Raw genomic sequence first — 27623 nt, forward strand, 5'->3', positions numbered from 1 at the left:
TCTCTTCAATGGTCTGTCCTCGGCCTTAGAGGCACAACAAAGTTTGTCAACAATTTCATCCATTCAGGATGGATGTCCAGAATGAGGTTTGTCATCAGTCAACACTTCACCTTTTTGAAAACAAAACCACGCATACATTTCAGTTTTTCTCATAGCGCTGTCCTTGTAAGCTGTGTTCAACATCACAACAGTTTCTGTGGCATTTTTCCCAAGCAGGAAACAAAATTTCACAGCTATATCCCGTTCTCTTACATCAGCCATCACAAAAAATGAGGTTCGAGCAAAACTGTTTTTACAAAAAAAAATTCACTGTGACCAGAGAGAACCTTCCCAGGTGACAACCACAGTGCACTGACTCAGAGCGAGTTGCTCAATTCAAAACCCCGGTGGAGCGTGTTCTGGTTTGTCCTGGGTACCCACCGCATGAGGGTGTTTCAATGTTTGCAGTAAAGTGGAACTAAGCGATCATGGAATTTTTCTGTAAACTTGTTGAATCCACCGATTTGTGTTTGTGTGTAGATATGCATGTACATGTGAGGATAAGTAAATAATTACAACAAATTAACCTAAATTTTTCTTAAATTAAAACAAAATGATCAAAATGTGTAACGATTGTTTCTCCACATATCCCCCACACACTTCTGAAGGCAATTGTTTCCATCTCTAACCCTCCTCCACCAAAGAAAGCAAAACTCTGTGGTAGACACATCAAACTAACGGTTTTATCATACCCAAGTGACTTAAACCCTATTTCTTCGAAATGTTCTTGAGTTTGGGAAACAAAATGGTTTGAATGAGTGAAACCAGGGCTTTAGGGTGGGTAGGTGGGTAAGGTAAAGTTTCTTAACAAAATTCTCCAAGTGCAGTTTCCTTGCGCTACCATTTAAGATTGAACGGGTGTACTGGTTGTGCCGGAAAACTCCTTGGCACAACGTTCCTGGTCTTTTTCTCACTGGTGTAGTTTTCCATTTTCTGGAAACTACTTCTTATTAAGCTCCCAGTGTAAGCCTGTGTATTAAAAAAAATCTATTAAAATTATCCCTTTGAAATCCACCCACACCACCCCCTGCCACCAACACCCCACTGAAAACAGGCACCATAACCTCCTGAAGTGGCAAAGCGGAATCCCTTCAAAGCTACTGTTTGGGATGAGATGAAGTGTGCTGCTGTCAGGTAAATGTTGGCCTACTAACTACAAGGTCAGTGGTTCAAATCCACCAGTTGCTCTGCAGGAGGAAAATGAGGCTACCTGGCTCCTGGTAAGATTTACAGCCTTGGAAAGTCTATATAGAGCCCCTATGAGTTGGGATTACTTTGAGAACGGTGAGTCAAGAATGAGAATACAGCTCAGTGTTACTGGGAGAGCCATCCAGTGATCTCTGGGGCATGTTTAAATATGTTTTGTTTGCAATCAACCTCTGCATGTATGAACTGAAACCATCACAGCAATATTTTTATATATACCCTATAATAACATCATCAAAAATTCAAATATAGGACCTCATGAACATATATATCTATAGCATAAAACATCTCCTTACTTCAAAAGGAAAGAGTATTTTAACGGTGTACATAGTTTTTTAAAGGGGAAATATTCAAATCGTATTTTCCCAAAGATATTCCATCCTCACACTCTTGTGGGAGAATAAAGAAAGTTAATCACATCTCACAAATGTTGTTTACCTGTATTTACCTATAATATCTCCTCCATTTCTGAGAAAAGCCCATGACATTGTCATTAGTTTTCTGAACCTTGACCTTAACAGGTGCTCAATTACTGTTACACATTGAGGATTCAAAGTTTCAGATTTAAAACTTACTGCTCAAAATACCTGCAAGTACCTAAAGAAACAAGATTCTACTTATGTAATCAGATATAAGTCAGCAAACCACTCAAAACAATTTCTGAAAGTTAGCAGATTTTATGTAAGAGACAGACACCCTTCTCTCTAAACTAAGGATTCGCTTACTCTTTTCTTCTGGCAATCTTTAGTTTTGTCATAGCAAACAGTCACAAACTGTAAAGGGTGATGGGGAACCTTAAACAAGGTAACAAATTAGGAGTAAAAAAGAAAAGATAATTTCTCCACAAGCAGTACATTGATAAATCTAGATCAGCTCATATAGAGCATATCATTAATCAAAGGCGGCAAAAATGAAGTGCCAAATATCTATTTATAAATAAATATTTATAATTTTTTATAACAGGGCATGTTTATAAAGTCTGTTATAAAATTGAAATTGAGGTAATGAATATTAGAATACTGTAGAATGAAAGTGACCCATAAGATAAATATATTTCGTTCAATCCACCCTTCTTAAGGATGCCAACAATAATCTTTCTAAAATGTCAATTTAACTGAATTGCTAGCCTTTTGGATTAGGAAATTTCCATTGGCTTCCTAATGCAAAGAAGGACTAAATAGTCTAAAGGATTTGATAATACTTAATCCCAATTTAAATCTCAATCTTACCAATATCCTATTTCCTTTACTATTAGGGACAGTGTTCTGATACAATTCAGCAACCACATTTAATTGTATGTCTGTATTTCCTTACAAACCCTCTGTTTGAAATGCCCTTCTGCAAGCTCTCCCTTTATGAAGCTTCTATCAAGTGTTCCATGAATACACTCATCAGGAGAAATTAGGCCCTTTCCCTGGTAATGAAGCCAACCAGACTCTACCACTGAGTTTATGTGGCAGAACTGCTGTTCATCAAATCTAACTGTTCATGGAGACAATGGTCATTGTATTTCCCAGTCTGATAAAGTGGTTTGGCTCCTGGTCACTGGGCTAGGAGCAAAACTGGTGTGTCCCATTTCCAGGACTGGCCTATAAAACCTACTTGTGGTGCTCCATGCTCTCTGCTGGCTTCCCGCACGCAGTAGAGACCGTGGACGTCATGTGTTCAAGACTGGAGCCTAAACAGCTACAGAATCCGGGCCCTGCACTGTTCCTTGGTGGACAGACAGGACTTGACAATCAGAAAATCCCGCTGTGGTCTTTCCCAGGATAATATATAATACATCAGACATGATTTATTCCACATGCTCAGGTGACGTTTTTGTTTGGCCCCAAGACCCACTGTCATCAGGTCGATTCCAATTCATATGTTATATATCCAAACACTTAGGTTATAGATTTTTACAAGGACACCTTAGTTTCCTCCCTCCGAGCAGCTGGTGGGTTTAAATCACCAACCAAGTTATATTCTGAAATGAAGGTAAAGTTAAAAACCCTGTGAATGGCTGACAGGGAGTCCACCACATGTAATGAAACTTACTATCTGCCAGTCACGTGGCTAGAACCCCAAGACGCAGTCTCCAAGAACCAGAGCAGATTCACTCTACAGTGTCAACTTGGCCAATCTCCAGTGAGGGTCCAGGTGTGCCCGCCTCCCTGTGAGTCCTGCTCTTCCCACGGCTTCTCCCTCGGCAGGCAGTGGAATACAATTATGTAAACGTTTCCCTTACATTTATTTTTAAATTCTGAGGAGCAGCAGCATACATGTTAAGACAGCCCTCTTTTCTCGCAACCAGTTTTGATCATGCGCTAATAGTGCAGTGACTAAGAACCACAAATATGTTAACTCAATAAACAACACTTTACTTTTACAAGCAATTCAAATATCCTGGATTCTTTACAGTGGTATCACTTTTTCTTCTCCTACTCGTTGTTAGCTGCCCACTCCTGCCAACCTCTCCGTTATGGCCTTAGGCAATTACCAATCCAGTTACTACCTACAGCTCTACCTATCCTGGGTTTCATACCAAAGAAAACATACAAAACACAAACAAAACCAATAATAACGACTAGACAAAACAGAAAAATCTAAATCAAAAAGCAAGCACAAAATATTAAAACTGAAACAACTTTAGAGTGGGTCAAAAAGGAGATCAAATAATAAGATGCATATTTAAATCTAACTACATCAGCTGCAATTGACTTTGCAATGCTCTCTGACAGCCAGGCATCCCTCAACTATGGCCAAAGGTAAGTCAGCAGATCTCAATTTTTGAAAATAATTTCCTTCAAATATTTTTACCCAATTTAAACTGCCTACTCCCTTAAAAAGACTAAAAAGGAAAATAATTAAAACCTCACCACCTTGACTCATCTTTTGACTCAAAGATTGTCTTTCTCAAACATTTTGCCAACTTGAAAACTCATCTTATTTCCCACTTTAAGGGAGTATAAATCTACTACATGTTCTGTAATGGCAGAAGATGTCTACCTATCCAGGTGTGTGCATACGTGTGTGTATGTGTGCGTGTGTGAGACAAACAGACAGACAGAGACAGCTATTACATTGGACTGTGTCCCCACAAAAGAGAAGCTGAAATCCTACCACCTTTCCCAATGACTGTGACCCAGTGTGGGAACGGAGGTCTGCCACTATGTCACTACCAAGGCTGTATCCGAGAACAACAACAGGGCTAAAGCCTAATCTAGTTCTAAGTAGTGAAAACTTGTCAAAGAAGTGCAGAGACATAAAAAGGAGAAGCCAACAAATACAAAAGAGACACACACAAAAGGAGATACCCACAAATAAATGAAGGTCAAGGGAACAAGTGTCAAGGTGGAAGTCTCCCGTAGAGTCAATGCCCTAATTTGGATTTCTGGCCAAAATTCAATTATTCTTTAAAGCAATTCACTGTGTTAATTTTTCTGACAGCAAGGCATTGGCAAAAAACATGCTGTATCCGAGTTTGTGAAATATAAAACCATCATTAATAAATAATTCATGGTCTGTGATCCAAAGATGACCATAACAAAATTCAAATAGGATGAAGGAAAAAGTACCAGAGCTAAAATTGTGAACGCCTCATTTGTGAAAGGCTATGGAGGGCAGTGGGAACCCAAAACCCATCTGCACAGTATCAAGTCTGGATTAAGTCCCTCTAGCCACAGGCAAAGTCTTGAACAACCTTACTATCAAACACAGATCACTGTAACCCTGATTATGCTGGATCAAACTTGACACTTGGGTGAGCTGTGGATTTGTTTCTCTAAAGTACCCAGATTAACACAGGGGTCACCACAACATGAGGAACTGAAGTAAAGGATCGCGGCATCAGGAAGGCTGAGAACCTAGAGGATAGGTTTCCAAACTTATTGGGCTACCACCTGTTTTTCAGGGGAAAATTACTCAGTGTTTGTACTAGAGGTCACAATGTAGGCTAAAGTAGATTTATCGGCTCTTGCAGATCCCCCACGCATGGGCAATATTGCCCACCTTGGGAAATACTTTCCTGGAGCAATGGAGAGCCTTTCCCTAATATGGAAGGATACCCTCAACCTGGTCACAGCCTTTACACAATTGAGGACGTTTCGCTGGCGCGTGGCCTACTCTAAATGTAAGTTCACACTGCGGGGAAGCTAGTTCACTTGTTCTCACTGGCCTGTAATTCACATTTGTTGCTTCGACCTCAGTTCTGGAGCTAGAAGCAAACCTTGAGAGCCATGATTGGCTGCCAGGCCCAGGAGCGATGGACAGCCTGCCATATTTGCCTACTCCCCTGGAGGAGCCACCAGAGGCTGCGTCCTTGAGCTCATTTAAGCCTATGGGAAGCCACAGGCCTACTCTGTCTTCCCGCTTCCTGGTCTGTCAGCCTTAACCACTGCACGGTTCAACACCTGACTCTTGAACTTGAACCAGACGGGACACACATACTTGTACAACTGTGAGACCTATTTTTCTTGATATAAGCTTCTCTCTTTAAATACCTATATCTGTATCACTGGCTTTGCTTCTCTAGGGAAAACAGCCTAACACAAACATGTAAACCACCGTGACATAATGATTAAGAGCAGAGATTAATAACACAACAAATTAACAATGTCAGTGTCCCTACACTTTCAAGCCATCTGTAAATACTACTCAATATTCACTCAACATTGGAGTAGTGGCCCAATGGCCAGCCGAGTACGGTTTCTGGAGATAGTTCACGATGCAAAATGAAACCTGCGAATGAAAGAAACTGAGAAACTCTTTAGATAAAGGGCTTAATCTATCATCTACATTCAGACTCCAAAAGAACCTACATTTATACCAACTTTATCAAAACCACTCAGGACTACAGGATGGGCTTATCAAGAAATATGACAAATGAGTTAATCTGATCTAGATAATTTAATCCTCTGTTTAAGTCATCTCAAGTAGGATGATCTTGCACTTTTCCAAGTTATCAGGCCACGTTACAACTAAGGCCTCAACCTTGAGCAAATCAACCCAACAGTCAGGTAAACGAGCCAACAGAAAGCGTCAAAATGGCCCAAGCACAACTTCACACAGGAACAGTCCAACACGAATTAGGTGACCCCCCCAAATCAAAGAATATCTGTATTTTACGCAAATCCTGATATTATTTACAACAAAAAATATGGCTGTCTGACAACTAAAGAGTTGATTTAGTTATCTGTGCATGTAGATAATTATCTATAGTCCAACTCTCGTATCTAACGGGTATTTACTAAGCACCTGCTTTACAGCAGGCCTTGTACACGACTCTACAGCCAACGCCCCAATTCTTTTATTTGGTGAAAATTAACTTAAATAGCTACTTATTTGTAATAAGGCTTAGTGTGTTGCCTGCTCTATTTCAGATTTTCGTTATTCCCCACCTCTTCCTTCTACCATTAAAGTAAAAACCTATTTTATAAAAGAAAATTTTAATCACAAAAAAGTAAGAGTGAATCCCATACACCTACCATCCAGCATCAACCAAGCAAAACTCAAACCCACTACCTCTGAGACAATTGCAACTCAGAAACTTACCCATTAAGACATAGGAAACAATATTTTATATGTAACCTTACCCTGATTTTTGGAGCAAATCCCAGGGTTCCATTACTTATTATTTTAACATTTACATTGTTCTCTATATGATAAAACTATCATAAAGATGTCATATCTAAAAATCAATAATTCCATATCAAATATTCAGTAAATATTCACATTTCCATACAGGAAACAAGTGGGTTTGTTTTTTTGTGTGTGGGGTTTTTTTGGCTTTTGTTTTAATCCACTGGATTTGACAATTAAGCAGTATGTCACCATGAAGTGCAGGTAGCTTTAATAATTCAGCAGATTAAAGCTAAATAACAGCAGGCCAAGAAATTAATTAATGGGAATACGAGAGATAACTATGTTCTTCTAAGTGAGAAGCTCAACTGTAAGAAGATTTAGAGATCGCAAGTGGTAACTCCATGATTTGAGGATCAAGATGAAAGAAGAGCTGATTATGTTTATAAAATTTTTTAAAGACTGGAGACCATAAGATTTAAAAAATAATAAAGTAAGGTATTAGAGAAGAGATCAAAAGTGTCAAGTGAGAGGATGGAGAGAAAGTGGGGTCAAAGGGGGGAACCGATCACAAGGATCTACATATATCCCCCTCCCTGAGGGATGGACAACAGAAAAGTGGGTGAAGGGAGACGTCGGACAGTGTAAGATATGACAAAATAATAATTTATAAATTATCAAGGGTGAGGGAGGGAGGGTGCGGAAAGGAGGGGTTAAATGAGGAGCTGATACCAAGGGCTCAAGTAGAAGGAAAATGTTTTGAGAATGATGATGGCAACATATGTACAAATGTGCTTGACACAATGAATGGATGTATCGATTGTGTTAAGAGTTGTACGAGCCCCCAATAAAATGATTTTTTAAAGTGCCAAGTGGAAGTACTAACCGTGGATAATGGAGGCAGCATAGCAGAAAAGTGATATTGAAGGGAAAGTTTAAGATTAAAAGAAAATATGCAATAAGACAAATTCCTATGTATATGTGGGGAGGGGAGGGTGGGAAGGTGGAAAGAGAATAAAGTTGGTACTTTAAAAGTTCTCTGATTTTTTTTAAGAGCTAGGAAGTAAATCATTTATTCAAAGTGGGGAAATGGGGAGGATGGGACATGGGATAAAATGTTGATGATCTGGTCAGCATTTGAGGAGAACGAAAAGGGAAAGAACCTGACAGGTGGAGGAATCAATCCGCATTCCAATCCTACATCGCTTTCAAAGACAATTTCACACACCCCATCATCTTTGAAACCTTTCTTATTGGTTTCGTGTCTCATGACAATTTAGTCAAATGTAGTTTGCACGTTATTTTTTCCTAGTTCTAATTCACCAAGCAGCATTCTTGATGACCTGGTACTGTTTCTGTAAAAATTACAGTCAAGAAAACCCTATGGAGCAATTCTACTCCTTAACACATGAGGTCACTATGAGCCAGATTTGACTTGACAACAAGTCAAATCTGGGGGTTAGGCTGTAACCATTCGTGGGTGCTTACTCACCTGTGTATCACAGAGCCCAATGCAGAGCTACAAAGACCACTAGGTTGTATGGGGCAGTTTTAGAAAGCCTTAAATACAGAGCTGGGATGATTCTTGAAGAAAAAAGGCATAAAGATTCACCTGAATCAGGAAGAATAACCAGTGAAGTGTCTGAGATTGGCTCTAATGATCTTATAAGTGATCGTGGCAGTTTACAACTACGATTGAGCCCTTCCAATAATGAAGAAGTCTTATTTTTAAAAAAGCAAAAAATACACTACAACATAAAAGAGAAGAAACAAATGTGGACAAGTTCATTATGGGGAAACATATCCAAATCACGTATAAAATATGGGAAGCCTGCATTACATTAAAATGGACCAGCAGGGAAAGATGGGAGGAGAAGTTCTAATCTTGCTAACAGAAGAATTCAGAGACACTTAGTTGAACACTCGCTGATAAAAAGTACAGCTGTTTATTGACGAGGCTTCGATCTCCCCTGGACCAAAGAGATGTGTGGTTTGTAAAGTCACAAAAGGACGAGCCTTATTTGTTTTGAATATAAAATCGAAAGGGGCAGTTTAACAGAATATGAAATCTCTAACAAATACTACATTTTTTTTTAAGGATGGGGGAGACCTTGGCCTTTGCGATCCTAGCGATACAGAGGAGAACTGCTTTCTGCCTCTGCCTTAGTCCATGTGTTTGCCAAGCAGCTCAGGGATCTTTAGTGCCGGTGTAAAGAGGGATCAAAAGATAAGATCCCTGCGATATACAGTTCCCTCAGAACTTATACAGTTCCCTCAGAACTTTTAGATTTTTTGAATGAAAAACACTCCTTTGTCCCAATTAGAGTTGGACCAGCACCAATCCAAACTCTATCGGCAGCCCCTAAATCAGTTAGACTTCTGCACCCTTTCTTGCCTGCCAGTGAGAAGGACTAAGTATGTCACATGCTCACACAGAACAGTCAGCAGCAAAGCATACTTTAAATATAATTCGTTAAAACCTAAAGAAACAAAAAAAACTAGCATTTTAATTATGCCAGAGAAAATTTTACATCTGTATCAGAACAGTCTGTGATTTCTCCAACAGGACAACAACCCAGAGATAGCCACTGCTATGGTAGTGAGAGGTTAAGTTTTCAAATCCCACAGGCTACACTAGTCTGTAACAGTAAACAGTAAGTTTGTCTATGGAAGGCCGGAATCTTGCGGGCTCTATGTCTCTGCCACAGCGACTCAATTCTGTCTACAGCCAGTAAGTAAAGGGTGAGCACATCTGCTAGCCTTGTTCTATAAAGTCCTAACTGGGCCTACGGTTTTGAACCGTTTTCGGTGTATCATTTTATCAAAAAGAAATGCACAAATGCCTTCACAGTCACTGAAACAGAGAAATATCTTTCTGACAAACTTCTGCTTTTAGTCAAGATCCAGGTAACATCAGCAACAATACCCCATGTTCCTTAACCTCTGTGAATCCTTAAATCCAGCCAGAATTTCCCCACCGACATACTGCTTTGGTCATTTCAAAATTATCTTTAGTAAAACTTTACATGTAAAATTAGTAATACTGTTCAATAATTTCCAAATTCTGTTGGATCACCTTTCTTTGAAATGGGTATAATATGTATCTCTTTTAGTCAGGCAGCTATTATATATTACAGAATTCTTCTTTTATGTACTAAGCTTTTAGGTATATTTTACACACACACACACACACACACACACACACACACACACTCAGCCACCAAGTCGATTCTGAATCATAACAACCCTCTGTAGGGTTTCCAAAACTGTGTATGTTACAGCCTCATCTTCTGTTGGGGAGCAGCTGATAAAGCTTGAACTGTCAACCTTAGGTTAGCAACTCAATGCTTCTCCTGCAGTGCACCTACAAACCAAATAATAGCCTTCAAAGAGGCTTGTGTAAAAATGGAATGCAAAGATCCTTCGACCATCTTTTTGAAGCACTCTCAGTATTCCAGTAAAAGTGTATATGATATATATATGTGCATTCATATAGACACGTGTGTGTGCATATGAATAAAACAAGCTTTTGTAGGTGTGGTCAAAATATTTACACCAAAACATATACCAACAATTCAATAATTTCTACATGTACAATTCAATGGCACTGGTAACGTTCTTCAAGTTATGTAATCATTCTAGTTATCCTTTTCTAAATTATTCCCCTATCATTAATATATACTCATTGTTCCCTAAGCTACTTATAACTTTGGGCTTGCTGTTGTCCATTTGATCACGTAAGTCTTTGAAAGAACACAATGCTCGCTACATACAGTCCTTACTGGGCAAGCCTAAGCTATTATTTGACTTACAGATGACTTCAGGTGATAGCTTTAAGGTTTAAAGAGTAATTCAAGGGATTAGATTGGGAATGGAGGAGTGTTATTTAACTTCAATGACTCTAAGAAGTTTGGATTCCATAAAAATTTGAAATTGTGTTCTACATTTCCCCCCTTTTGATCAGGATCCATGCATCCAGAGAATAAGTTTGGAAACCAGGAATATCAAGTTGTCTGGTGTCATGACAAAGAAACATTTTGAAATAAACTACTGGTAAGAAAAATATTCAATTTGACTTACAGTGCGAACACATTTCCAAAGGGTAGCTGGCCTCATTTCCCTGGGGATGAGAAATGGGAAATAGCAGTTAGTCACAAAACCAGAACACGCTTCTTTCAAATACGAAAACTAGGTAGCAAAACATATAGAAACAAGCCCTAAACTAGTACATCTACACTCAAATTAATATTTTAATTGAATAGTAGAAAGAACTCTCTAAACAGACCTGAATAGTAGTTCTTACAACTGGACAAACAGACCAATAAAAATATGTAATGAAAAGACACGTTACGTTTTATTATCCTGAATGTGTCCTACATCAAGTTTTGACACTAGAAATAGTCGACGCCCTAAGACGTCTTGCTACAGGAACTCATCCTGGGATAAAGTGCAGAGAAAGCTCTATTTAGCAAAAGAGCTTTCTGAAATGAAAAGGAAGCAGTTCAAAAGGAAAATCTATTTCTGCAAAACAGGATTTTCTTATGTGCTGTCCAACTGAAAGGTTAGAACTTACTAATAGCAAGGTTGAGTTCAATAGAAGATAGCCAATCACTTATATCCATTTAAAATTTTATATCCAGGAAAAGTCATATCTCACAGTTAGTACATTCCATTTTTTGTATCCATTTTTATACAAACAGTCTGTGTGAAATTTATTTACAGAAAAATAATCCCTGATAATGAAGGTTATATAAGCAAGTACAGACCCGGTCCAATGCCTACACTAAACAGATTTAAAGTCCCAGGAGGTCAAGTTACTGCTGGAAAAAAAAAAAATCACAACATTTGATGAGTAAAGAAACCACGTGAAGTTCTGAATCTAGATCAGTGAAAATTCTAAGTACAGCAAACGTAGATGATGTAAAACCAGCAAGATCTTTTTAAAAGCCCAGTTAACTGCCACTGAGTTGGTTCCGACGCAGAGACCCTATAGGATGGGGCAGGACAGCTCCCTCTGAATTTCTAAAGCTATAAAAAAACCCAACCAATCGGTCTCAGAAGAAATATACAAAGAACGCTCCTTAGAGACTAAGCTAGTGGGACTTTGTCTCATGGACTCTGGCCATGTTGTCAAGAGAGACCAGTTCCTGGCGAAGAACACCAGGCTTGGTAAAGCAGAGGGGCAGCGAAACAGGGGAAGACCTCAGACCACGAGCTCCATCAGTGGCTGCAACAAGGGGCTCAAAGAGAAGAACAATTGTGGGGATGGGGCAGAAATGAGCAGTGTTTTGTTCTGTCACGAAGAGTCAGAAGTAACCCTACGGCACCAACCAACAAAAGTGCTAAGGGAGCAGAGTAGAGAAGAGGATTTGACTGTATTTATACATCTTAAGGAACTAATGAAAGCAGCCAGCAGGTAAGGGTTCCCAGTCTGACTGGCTGGTTTCTAAACTCCTATGAGTGTCAAACTGACCAAACCAATAGCACCGAGCCAATTCTGACTCATAGCAGCAACCCTGTGCAGGGTTTCCCAAACTGCTCATTCCTGCAGGAGCTGATAGCCTCATCTTTCTCTTTCAAAGCGGCCGATGGGTTTGAACCACAGCTGTTGCAGCTAACAATCCAACCCTTACCTGGCAGTGCTACTCCACGTCTAGATACAAGCATGACGTCTCAGAGAAGGTCTGTCGGTAGGGTGTCATGAGTCAACACCAAGTCGTGGTGGCCCTGTCTTCAGAGCAGACCCTTCCACTGGGTTTCCAAGGTGGTGACATTCAGAAACAGACTGTCAGACTGGTTTCGGGTTTTTTTTTCTAGAAATAGTTCTGGGTGGATTCAAACTGCCAACCTTCTGGCCCGTAGTCCAGCACTTAACCATTTGCACCACTCAGGGATTCCCCTATGTAAATTAGCATCTTTAATTTCTTCATGTCGTCAGGAGCTACTGTTTCCCTTGCAAGTTATAGTTGCTGTTGAGGTGCCATCGAGTTGGCTGACTAACGGTGACCCGAAGTACAACAAGATGACCTGCTGCAGGGTCCTGCGCCACCCTCTCCTTTACCAAGCACGGTGTCCTTTCTCCAGGCTAGAACAGCTAACTACAATTTCCCAAAACTGTTTACATTTTAGGCTTCCGAGTTAAGTGTTCAGCTGCTAACCAAAGGTTAAGTGGTGCAAACCTGCCCGTGCTCCACTGGAGGAAGATCGGGGGCAGCCTGGTTTTATGAAGCCACACTGCACTGGACACCCTACCGGGCAGTTTGACTCTAGTCCTGCACGTTGCTTTGACACTGGGACAACAGGTAATTCTCTCACTTTGGGCCAACATCTAATGGCAACAAAATCACAATCAGAGAACCCACCCACTGCCACAGAGTTGATTCCGACTCACACTGGCCCTACAGAGCTAAGGTTTTCAACCTGTGGGTTGCGACCCCTTTGAAAGTCAAGCGACCCTTTCACAGGGGTTGCCCGATTCATAACAGTAGTAAAATAGCAAAATGACAGTTATGAAGTAGCAACGAAAGTAATTTTATGGTTGGGGTCACAACATGAGGAACTGTATTAAAGGGTCACAGCATTAGGAAGGTTGAGAACCACTGCTATATAGGATTTCCAAGTGACCTAAATCTATCTTTCCCAGAGCAGACAGTTTATACTTTGTTCCCAGATCTGCTGGGGAGTTTGAACCAGCAACCTTGCAGTTAGCAGCCCAGTGCTCACCAGCCAGTGCCATCGGGGGTCCTGTCTGTATTCAAGAAAGGCTACATAAGAATTGTATGCACCTGTTCTGATCTACTAGCACATTCTGAAACACAGGAAAAGATCTGCTTTATAACTGAGGGCAGAGAGGACAGGAAAGCAGCAAATGGCAACAAAGGCTGTAAGCAGACATGAATTCAACTTCCTTTGCACCTTTCCTACTTCTCCCTAAGATTCCTACAAGTCCAATCTTTTATTGCCTCACATTCTCAAATTTGGGAAATAATTCTCTTTTTTTAATCCCCATCCTGTGCACTTGAAAATATAATTTTTACAAAGTTTTCCAAAGAAAATAATGAAAATGTATTTATTAAACCTTCAGTTGTTATTGTGAGCTTATGGGTGTAATTGTTTTCTAAGTAAGAACAAAAGGGTAAAGTAATAGTTCCAGGCTGACCTTTCAACTCAGTGGCCATAGGCATTAATCGACTCAATGGCAGTTGAGTCTGGAGATTTTTTTGGACCTTTACAGTGTTAGAAATTCTTTACAAATGATGCCCCTATACTAAGGTGACTAGATTTTAGCATTGGTAAAGCAGGACAGCATTGCTGGTGAAATAGCCACATGGCAGCCGAAAACCGTATACCCTAGCTTGTCGTGCATGCTTTCCAAAATTCAGGACTTTTTTAAGACGCCGCGGGACACGGGACAAATTGTTAAAAATCGGGACTGTCCCGCCAAAAGCAGGACGTCTGGTCACCTTACCTATACTCTCATTTGTATCCCTCCTTCCTCATCATCTAAAAGACCCAAAGACCAGCCAATCGAAGGCTCTTCAAGACTTCCATTAAGAGTGATCAACACATTCTCTCTCTCTGTTAAAAGTTAGGGTCCTTGCATCCACAGGGTTTTCAAACCTCATCCTGTCCAAAACTTCACACTCACCACATCACATGCTGCTAAAATTCTTCATTCGTTTCCAATGTCTTCAGGATAAATACCAAAATTCCTTCAAGCATGCCCTTTACGAGGGAACTCCCAACCTCTTCGCCATTCTCTCTTCATCTCGCCCCAAAACAAACCAGGTCCATCCCCTTAACATGCCACACACAGCAATACCTCCAGTGACACATACAACATGCCACCACGTGCAACATCTTGCTTCATGTGGCCACAGGTAGGCGTCAGAGAAGCAATCCCAGGCCAGTTCACACTGAGGCGTTATAAGAATGATACTATTTGGTGTTGTCTATTTGATATTTAAAAGGGAAGATGGGAGATAGTGGAGCAAGGTCGTGGAAACAGAGTAAACAGAAGGTTAATGCAATGGTGGAAACGTGGGCCTAAGTGAGGAAATAGAAAATCCTGAATATACTTTTAAGACAGACCTGGCATTATTTGTTCATAGCGTGTGTATGGAAAAACAGAAAAAGTACGCAAGGTTGACTCTAAGATCTGCTGAGAAACCTTCCTCAACCGCTCTCATTTATCTTCTGATGGAATATAAACGATGAAGACACTTTTGTGGCAAAAGACCAGACAACATCCCTTCCTACTCTTTCCTAGAAGTCACTTAGAAAAATCATTTTATTGGGGGCTCGTACAGCTCTTATTACATCCATACATCCATCCACTGTGTCCAACACATTTGTACATTTGTTGTCATCATTCTCAAAACATTTGCTTTCTACTTGAGCCCTTGGTATTCACTCATTTCCCCCCCTCACCCAAGAACCCTTGATAATTTATAAATTATTATTTTGTCATATCTTACTCTGACATCTCCCTTCACCCACTTTTCTATTGTCCATCCCCCAGAGAGGAGGTTATATATCCCCTTTCTACCACATCTTCCCTCCACCTTCCGGTATTGCCACTCTAACCACTGGTGCTGAAAGGGTCATCCTGGATTCCCTGTGCTTCCAGTTCGTATCTGTACCAGTGTACATCCTCTGGTCTAGCCAGATTTGTAAGGTAGAATTGGGATCATGATAGTAGGGGGAGGAAGCATTTAGGAACTAGAGGAAACTTGTATTTTTCATCATTGCTACACTGCACCCTGACTGGCTTGCCTCCTCTCTACGACCCTTTTGTAAGATGTCCAGTTGCCTACAGATGGGCTTTGGGTCCCTAATCTCTACTGCCCGTCATTGACAATATCATATGATTATTTGTTCTTTGATGCCTGATACCCGAGATCCCTTCAACACCTCGTGATCACACAGGCTGGTGTGTTTCTTCCATGTGGGCTTTGTTATTTCTGAGCTAGATGGCCGCTTGTGTACCTTTAAGAACCCACACGCTCTTATCTCTTGATAGCCGGGAACCATCAGCTTTCTTCACATTAGCTTGTGCACCCATTTGTCTTCAGGGATCATGTAGGGAAGGTGAGCATCATGGAATGACAGTTTAACCAAACTAAGTATTCTTTCATTGAGGGAGTAATTAAGTGGAGGCCCAATAAACCATGTTTGTCTGATTTTTGAAGTATTATTAAAGAAGCAAACATTGTTTAGTACTTGATATGCTTACAGGTCCTTGGAGAAAACCACTCTGCCTTTCATTAGCTCTCAAATTCCCTGTGCCTCAATTTTCTCTATATAAAATGGGGATAATAAAAACTTAATAACAAGGATAAGGGGGTTGTGAAGAACAATCTAATATGCATAATGCTTAGAAAAAACCCTTAAGCACAGTTAAGAACAACGGAAATGCATGCTTTTTCATTAAACTTATACACTGCAATTAAAAAGTACAACTGACAAGAATTACACTTCACTCACTCATTCACTGCCAACTAGCTAATTCTGCCTCCGAGCAAGCCTGCAGGGCAGTGTACAACAGCCCAGTGGGTTTCCAAGATTGTAAACCTTTATAGAAGCAGAAAACCTCATCTTTCTCCAGGAAAGCAACTGGGAGACTCAACGGCTGACCTTACAGTTAGCCCAACATGTAACCCACTACGCCAGCAGAGCTCCAGAACTAGGCTTAGACCTGCCCTCAGGGAGGCACCTACTCCAAACAGAGAAGTCAGACAGGTAACCATAGAGACTGAAAGATCCAGGATGTCAAAGGGGGGAGGGGGGGACTCCAAGGGACTCCATCTTAACTAGTCTTGTTCTACATTTGTCACAATGTGAAGCAAGGATGGCAAGATTTAGTCTTACACATTAAGAAATGGTGTCGGGAGAGACTAGCCCCTGGAGAAGGACACCGTGCTTGGTGAAGTGGAGGGGCAGCAGGGAAAGGGAGGCCCTCAACGAGATGGGTGACACAGTAGCTGCCACAGCGGGGTTCCGTATGGGAACAATTGTGAGCAGGGCCCAGGACTGTGCAGTGCGTCCTTCTGTTGTGCATACGGGTCCAAACCGACCTAGGGGCACCTAACAGTAACAGGGAGCCTCTAATCAATCCAGGCTGAACACAGACCAGGGGTGTGGACAGCCTTGCTATCATGCAGAGGACAATGTCAGTGGATTACGGCAGATGGAGTATATTAAAATTTAACACCTGATCATTTGATCTCCCTTTTGGCCCATTTTAAAGTTGTTCTAGGTTTTAATATGCTCTGCTTTCATTTCCATTGAAGTTTTGCTCTGTTTTATCTTGCTATTGTGGTTAGCTGTTGTAGCTGTTGTTAGCTTGTTTGTTGTTCTCGAATGTTTTCAGTATATGAAATCCAGGAAGGGTGAATCTAGAGCAGGGATCCTCAAACTTTTTAAACAGGGGATCAGTTCACTATCCCTCAGACCCGTGGGAGGGCTGGACTATAGTTTAAAAAAAACTATGAACAAATTCCCATGCACACTGCGCCTATCTTATTTTGAAGTAAAAAAACAATCAGGGCAAAAACACCAGGCAGGCCAGATAAATGTCCTCGGCGGGCTGTAGTTTGAGAACCCCCGATCTAGGGAGAGTTAACTGGGTTAATGGTTTGTTGGGGGTGTGGCAGGGGAGGGTGGGAGGAAATAGGGAGCTAATAACAAGGAGTATAAGAAAGAAGAAAATGTTCTTGATATGATTGTACTATTGAACTATATGATATGTGGATTGGCCCAATAAAACTTTTTTTAAGTACATTATTTTTCAGATTCATTTTACAGAATATGGCAAACCAGAAATTATGGAGACTAACAGTAGCCTTGAATGTTATACAGTAAAACCTCTGAGAGCAGAAACGCTACAAGAGAGCCTGGTTTTTCCATGTCTTGGCAAGTTTTCTGCCTTTTAACAGGGGGCAGTGCCACCTTAACAATGCCCTAATTTTAAAGAGTAATTTACAGGTGCACCATAAAAATCTACAGAGTCTTTAAGAATTAAATAGATGTAAGTGGTATTTTGAAGCATCGATATATTCAGACATGTTTAGATCAAGGATTACATAAGACTATAAAGTCCAGATATTATTAAAGTACTTTATTCACTTTTCTTCATGCTTGCTTCTGAGTACCTATTAAGCATTTGGATCTACATACATTTTAAACAAATCAGATACGTTCTAATACTGAAGTAACATTTGTATTTCCCAAGGAAAGCCTTTAACCAAACAAGGTAATGTTGCCACTGCCTAATGAAGTCTATTAAAGTCTTAAAAAAAATTACTGTTTAAATTTTCTGACAGCATGTCCTTTGAAAATATTCTAAACTGTGCAGTATGCACCTATAAAATTTATTTTTATACTCTACTAGATAGCTTTGGTTTTTGTCTTTTACAAAGAAAGCTATTATGAATAGCTGCAAACTTCTGTGTAAACATTAAGCTTTTATTTTTCTGGAATAAATGTCGATATACTATATTATTGTAGGTCAATTTTTAAAGAAACCAACAAACTGAATTTCAGAGGGGTGTACCATTTTAAATTTTAAGAGTGTATAAATCTGCTCATTCATTTTATCTGACTTTAGTCTAATAGGATTTTCCAAAGAAATTACAATTTTCTAAAGTCCTAAAATATGTTAGACGCGTAGTATTAATTTCAATGACTTTTAATCCAATTAAACCTACAATAAATGTCTTTACTTTGTCGAGTACTGCAGGACCCTTCTCAGAGACAAAACAACAACAAAAACAAATAGACCTAGAAGGCAAACTTTAAAAACTTTGAGGATAAATGGGGAGGGGGGGGGGAGAAACAATGTAAACTGTTAAGCGTTCTTCTGTTTTGTACAATGGAAGCAGTACATTATTGAAGCCATTTTCTTCTCACCCTAGAACGCTACACTCAGTTGGCTTATCACTAGCCACCAACACTGAATGGCACTTTAGAGAGGCCGTGTCTGCGTGCGTCACAGTAATACATCAAGGAAACAGCAGTGAGTGCGGATGAGATAGGTGGAGACCAGTCGACAAGAGCAAAGGCATGAAAATTCTGAAACGTCCAGATAGCAATATTAACTTAATATTACATTTCAATTTAAAAACAGATGATTCAAAAAGCAGAAAGCCCTCAAAGGTTTCATTCTCAATACTTAAAATTGAGAAAATAATCTTAAAACAGATTAAATTAAATGCTAGAAATAAGACCATTCTTAATGAAGGAGACCATCTCGACTGTGACCATGGGAATGGTGGAAGGAGAGGAAAAGTAAAGGTTAGTCCAGTGGAGGTGGACAAGGAATGTTAAGACTTAACATTCTAAAATGATGGTGGAACCTTTATAGGGGAAATGTGTGACAGGTACTTGAAATTTGAATGAAAAAGATAACCTGCTGCCATTGCAGCAATTCTAATGCTAAAACCCAAACTGCTTGGGGGCAGAGAATCACCCCTCAAAGTGAGGTTCCAAGTGACAGGAGTAGAAAGTTTTAACCTGTCTGTCAGTTGTTTCAAACTGCTGAGCTTGTGGTTAGCAGTCCACCAGAAAGCCCCAGAGCTCCACAGTGTCACTGAAGTTGACTCTTTACAAGAACATATCGCCCCTATGCCTCCCGTGGATGTGGCCCCCAACCTCTTAGTTAGCAACCCAATCCACGAAAAACAAAGACTCCCGGAAGGTTAGGTGATAGCAATGCAGAGATACAGGAAGGGAGCTAGCTAGAATGAAAGGTTGTGCGGAAGAATTGGGAATCCATTGGTGGTGAGTGTGGACTCAGATACTAACCTAACCGTCAGAGTTGGACTCCCCAAAATCACAGTAGGTGAAAGCCTATCTACTTCCAAAATATCAGCCCTCAGAAACCCTATGAGCACAGGGTCTGACACTCACGGGTACCATGAGTTAGAATTATGGATGCAGCTGGACAAGTCGAGGTAAGGAAGCCAGCAAGCCCATCTAGTCCATTCTAATCCATAGGGTTTCCAAAGCAGTAAATCTAATGGGAACCGATAGCTGGCGGTTGAATTACCAGAGCTCCCAAGCCAAACCTCTAAGCCAAACCTCCCCTGCTGCTTCTTTTTCCTGTGGTGTTTGGAATCAGGGCTTTGAACAGGTTCTTTGGCTCAACTCTCTAGTAATTTTTTTATTTCTACCTGAATCATTTAACATGATCTCTAAATGTTCTGCAGATATAAGATCTTCTTTTTCAAAGTTTTATTGACATATAAATCAAGTATCATGTTACCATAGTTGTCACATTAAAAACGAGTTGTATAATCATCACTATGGTCACTTCTACAACTTTTTCTTCCCCATTTCCCTCCAACTTCCTCTCCCATCCCCCAATCAGCCAGTAACCCTGCTACCGTCTCTATAGATTTAACTACCCTAAGTTTCACACACTGGAAACCAGACACACAAGGGGAAAAAGCAAAAACTTTCAAAAATACTAACAACAGTAATAAAACAAACAAAGGGAGAAAGCTCAATTGAGAAGCAGAAAATATTAAAAGCTAGAGCAAATTTAAAATGAGTCAAAGGAAAAATCAATCAATCATTCTGCCATTATCAAGTTTCCCATACTCTGACAGCATGTCTATTCACACGTTCAACTGTGCTCAGAGGGGAAGACTAACTGGAGGCTTCATCCTCGTAAGGACGCTGCCAGGGGATTTTAGGCTTGCACTGTAGTCGTTAACAATCTGCACACCGGGGTTCACAATTCAAGCTCTCACCATCCTCTCCTTTGGATTTCCATTTTATTATTAACAACACTTGCATCACACGAGTTGGTGCTTCTTCCATGCGGACTTAGTTGATGCCTCCACTGAGATGGCTGCATTTTTTAAGACAAGCATTGAGGAACCCAGACAGCTGTTCTTTATAACAGCTGGGCAGCACATACTTACAAGGTTGTTAAAATGTAAACTCCTAATTCATCATACATGGGGCAGGTATACAATTCTTAGCAGAGGTTTGAATCAGAATGAGCCAACAGGAATCCCTACATACAATTCAAATACCTTATGTTCATATTCTAGTTTAATCATAAAACAAACTCCATGCCATTAAATTGATTCCAAGTCATAGAAACCTTTTTAGGACGGAGTAGAAAGTCTTTATCTTTGTCCTTAGTCTCTAGAAACAGTATTGAGTCCTTTGTGTCTAACGGCTTTCCCTTAGCAAAATGGTTTGTCGTCCGTGTTATTACAGCACGCCGAAATGCAGCAACTGAATAGGTTCCATGGTAGAACAATTACGGTATTCTTTCAGCACTGACGTTAACTGTGTGGAGTTTATAATTCCAGGTGATGAATGAAGTGCATACAATAAATATTGCAATACTGGTTTATGCTGAGTTCAAACTGGGCAAGAGGAGGGTCAACGCATTCTAGCACCTATTAAGTTGTATTATAACACACACACACCAAAAGTAGCCTCCTTTGCCTTTGCAATGTACTGGTGTTCCTTCCTACCTTGATTTCCAGCCCATCATAAGCTACAACTAGGTCCGCCACAAAGCTCACTTATTCAATGTAAGCTAGCAGTCTTTGGGAAAGACTGTCCTTCATCTTTGTATCAAACACTGTTTGATACGTAGTATGTAAATACTGACTGCTTAAGTGAGAGCGACAAATATTCAGGCTAGCAGTCCATTAGTACAATCTGTGTTCAGCTGTCTAAAATCTCTTAAAATGCAAGGCATGAGAACATCAAAAACATGAAGTCAAACTAGCTTAAGTAAACAAAACGTTATATATTTTTTATTTTACTTATGAAACATTCCCTACCGTTTACAAATGAAAGATAACAACCTGTCATATAACTGAACCTTTTCAGGTCTGTGAAAGAGGGTTCCTCAAACACAAAAAAATTCCCTAACTTTCCAAAAAAGCAGCTTCTTTCGGGCAGCTTTCCCTTTGTGTTTCCTCACTGTTTATCCAGGGAGCTCTCAATTATCTGCCCGGCCTGGGTGATAAATACAAGAGTGTTACAAAGTTCCCGGAAAACTTTTATTATCTTTTCATTCCATTTTCCCACAAGCCTTTTGAAGTCTCCCTCATATACCTTATCTCCCTTCCACCTCTGCTGGCTTACCAAACCCAGCAAGATGAGTGTCTACTCACCCTCCCACCTGCCTATTTGGAAATTCCTATTCCATGACAAATTCAATACCGGGGCTGGCTTTAAAAAATGCACTGCCCAGAGGCCACGGTTGACAAAGGGAAGCCATTAAACACAACGCAACATAGGAAATACCACAGAGGAAGTTACTGCACAACAGCAATGAGCATCTCGGGAGCTGAGAAGGTTTCCACACAATGGCTCTGGCACAGGCCCCTGGCATTTGCCAGGCAGAGCGCGAGGGGAAGGGTAGCGAGGATGGGGGCTGGGAGCACGTAGAAAGGCTCCATGAAGTCAACCAGGGCTGGGCATGTCCGAAAGAAAGGCTTGGCCCAGTTTGAGCACAGGCCTGACTAGAAGTGAGGGTCAGAACATAAGTGCCATGCAAAGATGCTGCATTTTTACTTCTGGAAGAGGAAACGCGTATGTGCCTTCTAAAACGAACCAAGGGACGTCAGATTTTCTTTTCGGAGAAAAACTCTAGTGGCACTATGGACGACAGACTTAAAGAAACCAGAGGCAAAAGGAGCCCAAAAAATTCAATCCACTGGTGGTATGGTCCCCATGAGAAACAAAGGAACTGCAAGGCTGCCAAGAGTAATGGGAATGAAGTGGGTGACTGAGAGGCACTTGAGGGCATTGGGAGAGGAAATGCCTTGAAAAAAGTTTATGTTGGTACAAGCACAAGTTAAAAACAATGTGGCTTACGAAAAGGAGAGCTGGGAAAGCAAGGCAGAATATGGGCAACTTTAAAACCAATGCAGTCACCAAAGTGTGAAGAAGAAAAAAAAATCCTATTAAGAATGTTACCATAAACACATGCTAATGATAAACATGGCAACAGAGAGAACTTTTGATAGGAGAGATGCAAGTAATAGAAAAAACGTGTAATGAGTACCTGAGGCTGCAGTGTTGTGTAAACAAGGAAAAAGCACAGATAGGGAGAATTGTGTGGTAAGTTCTTCCAACTCAAACAGTCCTGCAAGGAGAGTAATAACATGGGCTAACGGGACAGTGTACAGGATCATTTTGCTGCAGCGTGCTGCTTCCAGCTGTATTTTGGGTTCCCTACTAGTAGTTAGTGGCTCAGAACATTCCTACTTCACTGGGAATGTTACCTTTCCATTTACAGAGAATAGCAGCCGGTGTGTGTTATAGATCTCAGCACTGCGCAGACTGCAGTTGGGATAGCTTACTTAGGTAGCAGTGAACGGGAGAAAACATGGCTCTTTGAAGAGTTTCAGGTAGGAATGAAGATACAGAAATGCTATTTCTACTGGAAAAAAACAGGCGGTGTGAATAGGAATGTATAATGAACACAGTTTTAGCGGAACAGATATCCTGTAAACAGTTCTATCTATGAAGTGCAACAGAAAATGACACCGGTGAAAAACCAGTACTTCAACATCAGGACACATGAAAAAGAGTGAAGCTGAGAATAAATGGGGAATTCATTCATTCAACTACTCAAATTCCTAAATGTGTAGGGTCTTATGCTGGAAACAGAAGTATATTAATAGTCAAGAACTAGACAGGACATGATTCCCTCTCTCACAAAGTTCACAATAAATCATGGAGTCAAAAATCAAGCAACTATCCATAAAACGAATGAATCATATGTGCTACAAAGATACTGTAAAAGGTACTATAAAGCAGTATTGATATATTTGATTTACGGCGCTAAATGTACTGTCAGAAGAGCAAACATCTGCCAGGGAAGGAGGACAGCCAGACAACTCTTTCAGCAGTGAGGATGGCAAGACTTCATCTCATGTACTTTGGATGTGTTGGAGAAGGACCTAGTCTCGTCCTTCTGAAAAGGCATGATGCTTGGTAAAGGGCTGGCAAAAAGAGGCAGACCTGCAACCAGATGGACTGACAAACCGGCTCCACCACAGCACCAGCTGTGGGAACGGTGCAGGACTTCTGCTGTTCTTGTTAAGATTGCCATGAACTGGAACCGACCTGGTAGCAACTAACAAGACACAGAAAAAGACAGACTCTACTTGACTTAGTGTGAGATAAACTCCTTAGGAGACAGCGAAGCTTTCCAACAGTCTATGGTAAGGGGCTCACAGAGGAATAAGTAGATGGAGGGCAAACAGCACACAATACTGAATGAAGGCAAACAAGTTGCTGGAGTAGAGTGCACACAGGAAACAAGGTGGAAGAAACTGAAGTTGCAGCAGAAGTTGGACCTACAGTTCAAGGGTTTGGTCAAGGATTTTAGCCTTTACAATAAATGAGATTTTAAATGGGAAAGTGATGTTATTATTTAAGAGCCTTAGACCAAATCCATTGAGAGTTTAACAACAAAGCTTAAAAATGAGAGCAGTACACCAGCAACTAGACTAAAACATTACCAATTAGGTCACAAAGTTGCCAACAAGGTCCAATAGCAAGAAGAATGAAGAACAAAGTATCATTTAGTAAATTCCTACTGGATTTCCAACCCTTGACACGATACTGCCACCCTATTGTTATTCCCATTTTACACGCGTACTAACAGACAGACTCTAGAGTTTATAATATTTGTTTAAGGTAGCCTAGCTAATAAATGGAACAGCAAATATTCAAGTTCAGATCTTCCCAACTCCAACTCGCATTATGGCCATTAAAAAGTTAAAAGCTCAATAGAATGAGCTTCAGTGACATGGAAGTACATAAGGATTCTAGGTCAGGGCTAATAAAAATGTCTACAGTGACAGAAATGTTTGATGTTTGCACTAACAAAGTAACCACTTAACCTTATGCGGCTATTAAAGCACTTGAAATGTAGCTAGAGCAATTGAAGAATTGAACTTATTCTTCTATTTAATTTTAATTAAAAATTACATAGCATTTATAGCTAATGTCTACTCAATAATAGAATAAAAGATAACAAGAAAACGGGCAGATAGAGGTAGAATCCAGAAGTATGACAATCCAGGTAGAGATGGTGGCAGCCAGAGAGAAAGGCAGAGCTGAAGCACACCTAGCTATGTGTTCAGAAATTCAGTCTTTAATTCATAAAGATGACTAGATGTTTAATTCAAGAAATTGTTTTAAGTTGCACCATGAACTTCACCTAATACCAGATTTCCTTTATTTACCTATTATACGGTATATACTCGAGTATAAGCCAATATTCAGCATATTTTTAATGCAGTTTTTGTGGTAAAATTAGGTGCCTCTGCGGATAATCAGGACAGCTTATACTCGAGTACATATGGTATTACTTGCTTTTCCTGACAAATTCCATGTCTACGAAAGACTGCCATACAAGCCAGTGTTCGAGGATGCCGAAAGGCTGTACGCATTGTGTAGTACCCTACTTGAGTGCCACACTCAGGAGGAAAGGAAAGACACCAGCCCTGAAGCGGAATAGATTAAGAACGAAGATGCAGGTAAAATGGCTAACAGAGAACTGTCATAAGGCCAGAAGTAAAGGTTGAAAAAGTATCCCTAAGTTTAATATATAAAATACATACGAGTAAATATGCTACTGTTTACACGAGCCTTAGCTAGATCAAGGATGAATTTAATAATGCAATTAAAAAAACAAATCAAAGTTACATATTACTTACAGACTAGTAAGAATATTGATGTGGCTACATAATCCGTAGGTTGCCCTCCTTATGATACTGAGGCAAAGCTAGTTAAGAAAAACAAAACCTGAATATAAAATCTATTAATTTGCTGACATACCTATGCTAATTTTTATGACACCTAAAGAAATCTTTAAATGTTTCATTTTCATAATACAAGCCATTAAAAACCAAAGACAAACTCAGAAACAGATTAGTCCTTTCTTATTCACCAAACTTTCATTTCTGTGCCAGACCTATACATGAGCAATAATTATAGGTTCAACTATAATTCTTAATTCTTATAAAAAGGAGAAATGATAGTCCAAAAAGAAAATTCAGAAAAGGCCTATGAACGTTGTTGGGAGAAAATACTGGGCAAAGTAGAATGAGAAAGCAATTTATCTGGCAGACGTGAAATAAAACAGATGCTTTATCAATTATACTTCAGAAGTTATTTTTTCTTTAATTAAAGAATGTGCTCCTTGTGTTATTACAATAGTATCAGCTCTCACCGGTAAGGGCCCTACGTACGACAGAATGGCACGCAGACTGATCCTGTGTCGACCTCACAATGGCTCTTACGTTTGAGCCCAAGGTTGCAGCCACTGTCTGTCTTTCTTGTCCAAGGACTTTCCCTTTTTTCTTCTGCCTTTCTAATTTTCCCAAGCACGATGATGGTCATTTCCAGACTGGGCTCTCCTGAAGAAGCCCAGGTGGGACAGTGGATCATGCCCGAGGCTGCTAACCATAAGGTCTGCAGTCCAAAACCACCACGCATTCCAAAGGAGAAAGATGAGGCTTGCTACCCCTGTAGAGATTTACAGCCGGACAACCAAAAGGGCCGCTCTACCCTTTCCCACAAGGTTGCTAGAATCAGGACTGGCTCAACAGCCGTGAACTTGGTCTGCTCTCCTGATAACATGTCCACAGTACATGAGACCAAGTCTCATCAGCCATGCTTCCAAAGAGCATTCTGACCGCGTCCTCCTGCACAAATGTGTTTGTTTCGCTGGCATCTGTGGAACTTTCCATCTCCTTCCCCAGTCTTCCTTATCCACTGTCGGGCTTTCACAGGCATATGAGGCAACTGAAAAAAACCCGGCTTGTGCCAGGTACACCTTAGTCCTTAAAGTGACAGCTCTGCTCTTTACCCCCTGAAAGCAGATTTGCCCAATGCAATGTGTCCTTTGGTTTCTTGACTTATGCTTCCATGAAAATTGATTACGGATCCAAGGAAAATGAAATCCTTGAGAACTTCAATACTTTCTCCATTTATCATGATGCTGTCTCGGTCCAGTTGTGAGGATTTGGGTTTTCTTTACAATGAAGTGTAATCCACACTGAAGGCTGCAATCTTTGATCTTTGTCAGTACATGCTTGAAGACTTCGCTTTCTGGGGCAAGCAAGGCTGTGTGGTCTACACACTGCTAATAAGCCTTCCCCCAATTCTTCACATAGTTAAACTTCTCAAATTATGTGTTCAGCCAGCGTATAAACTGAGTGAGTACTGATACAATTGGTGTTCTCTGCAATAAATGGCACGAGGGGAGCGGGGGCATAACTGACCTCCCTACTGCTGTGGGGCAGGCGTCAGACAGGCATCCCTGCAGCAGCCTTCTCCACCTAGCCTGACACCAACCGTTCGTTCTCCCAGGGCATTCTTTCCATGCTAGGTTCAATAATTCACTTTAAGGGCCACAGACAATGCTCACATTTAAGGGGGTCTATCAGGAAGTTAATCCGTTCTCAAAAGTCTTGATTAGCAAAGAGTGAGGACAGTCACTGGTCCACAGCAACACCGCTCCTCAGCCCTCAGCCTCTCAACCATGTGGTCGCCAAGCCTCACTTCAGTCCTGTCTTTCAGCCACATGGTCCCTTGGCCTTTCCTTCCATGGGCCAGGGAACCAGCCCACCGGGTGCTCTGCTTCATGGTCGCATAGTCTTAGGCCAATGAGACGTCCCCCATAGTGTCAGCACTGCTCCTCTGAGTCGCTGGGCCAGTCTCGGGGCTATCTGGCCTCAGCAGCATGTGCCACTGCAGACGGAGTCTGGACGTGCTCTGAAAAAGACTCATCCTATGGCCAGGAGGGGAGGTAACAAAAA

General features: G+C 40.7%; 1 protein-coding gene across 1 annotated transcript in view; it reads right to left on the bottom strand.

Annotated features, from left to right (window-relative positions):
- Window positions 1-27623, bottom strand: part of PPP3R1 (protein phosphatase 3 regulatory subunit B, alpha) — a 46918-nt gene that overhangs the window by 11712 nt on the left and 7583 nt on the right. The window contains exon 2 of the mRNA XM_075536045.1: window positions 10888-10927. Within this exon, the coding sequence (XP_075392160.1) occupies window positions 10888-10927 (40 nt within the window). The remainder of the gene's footprint in view (window positions 1-10887; window positions 10928-27623) is intronic.

This window comes from Tenrec ecaudatus, chromosome 17 (genome assembly GCF_050624435.1).
Source record: "Tenrec ecaudatus isolate mTenEca1 chromosome 17, mTenEca1.hap1, whole genome shotgun sequence".
NCBI classification, from domain to species: domain Eukaryota; kingdom Metazoa; phylum Chordata; class Mammalia; order Afrosoricida; family Tenrecidae; genus Tenrec; species Tenrec ecaudatus.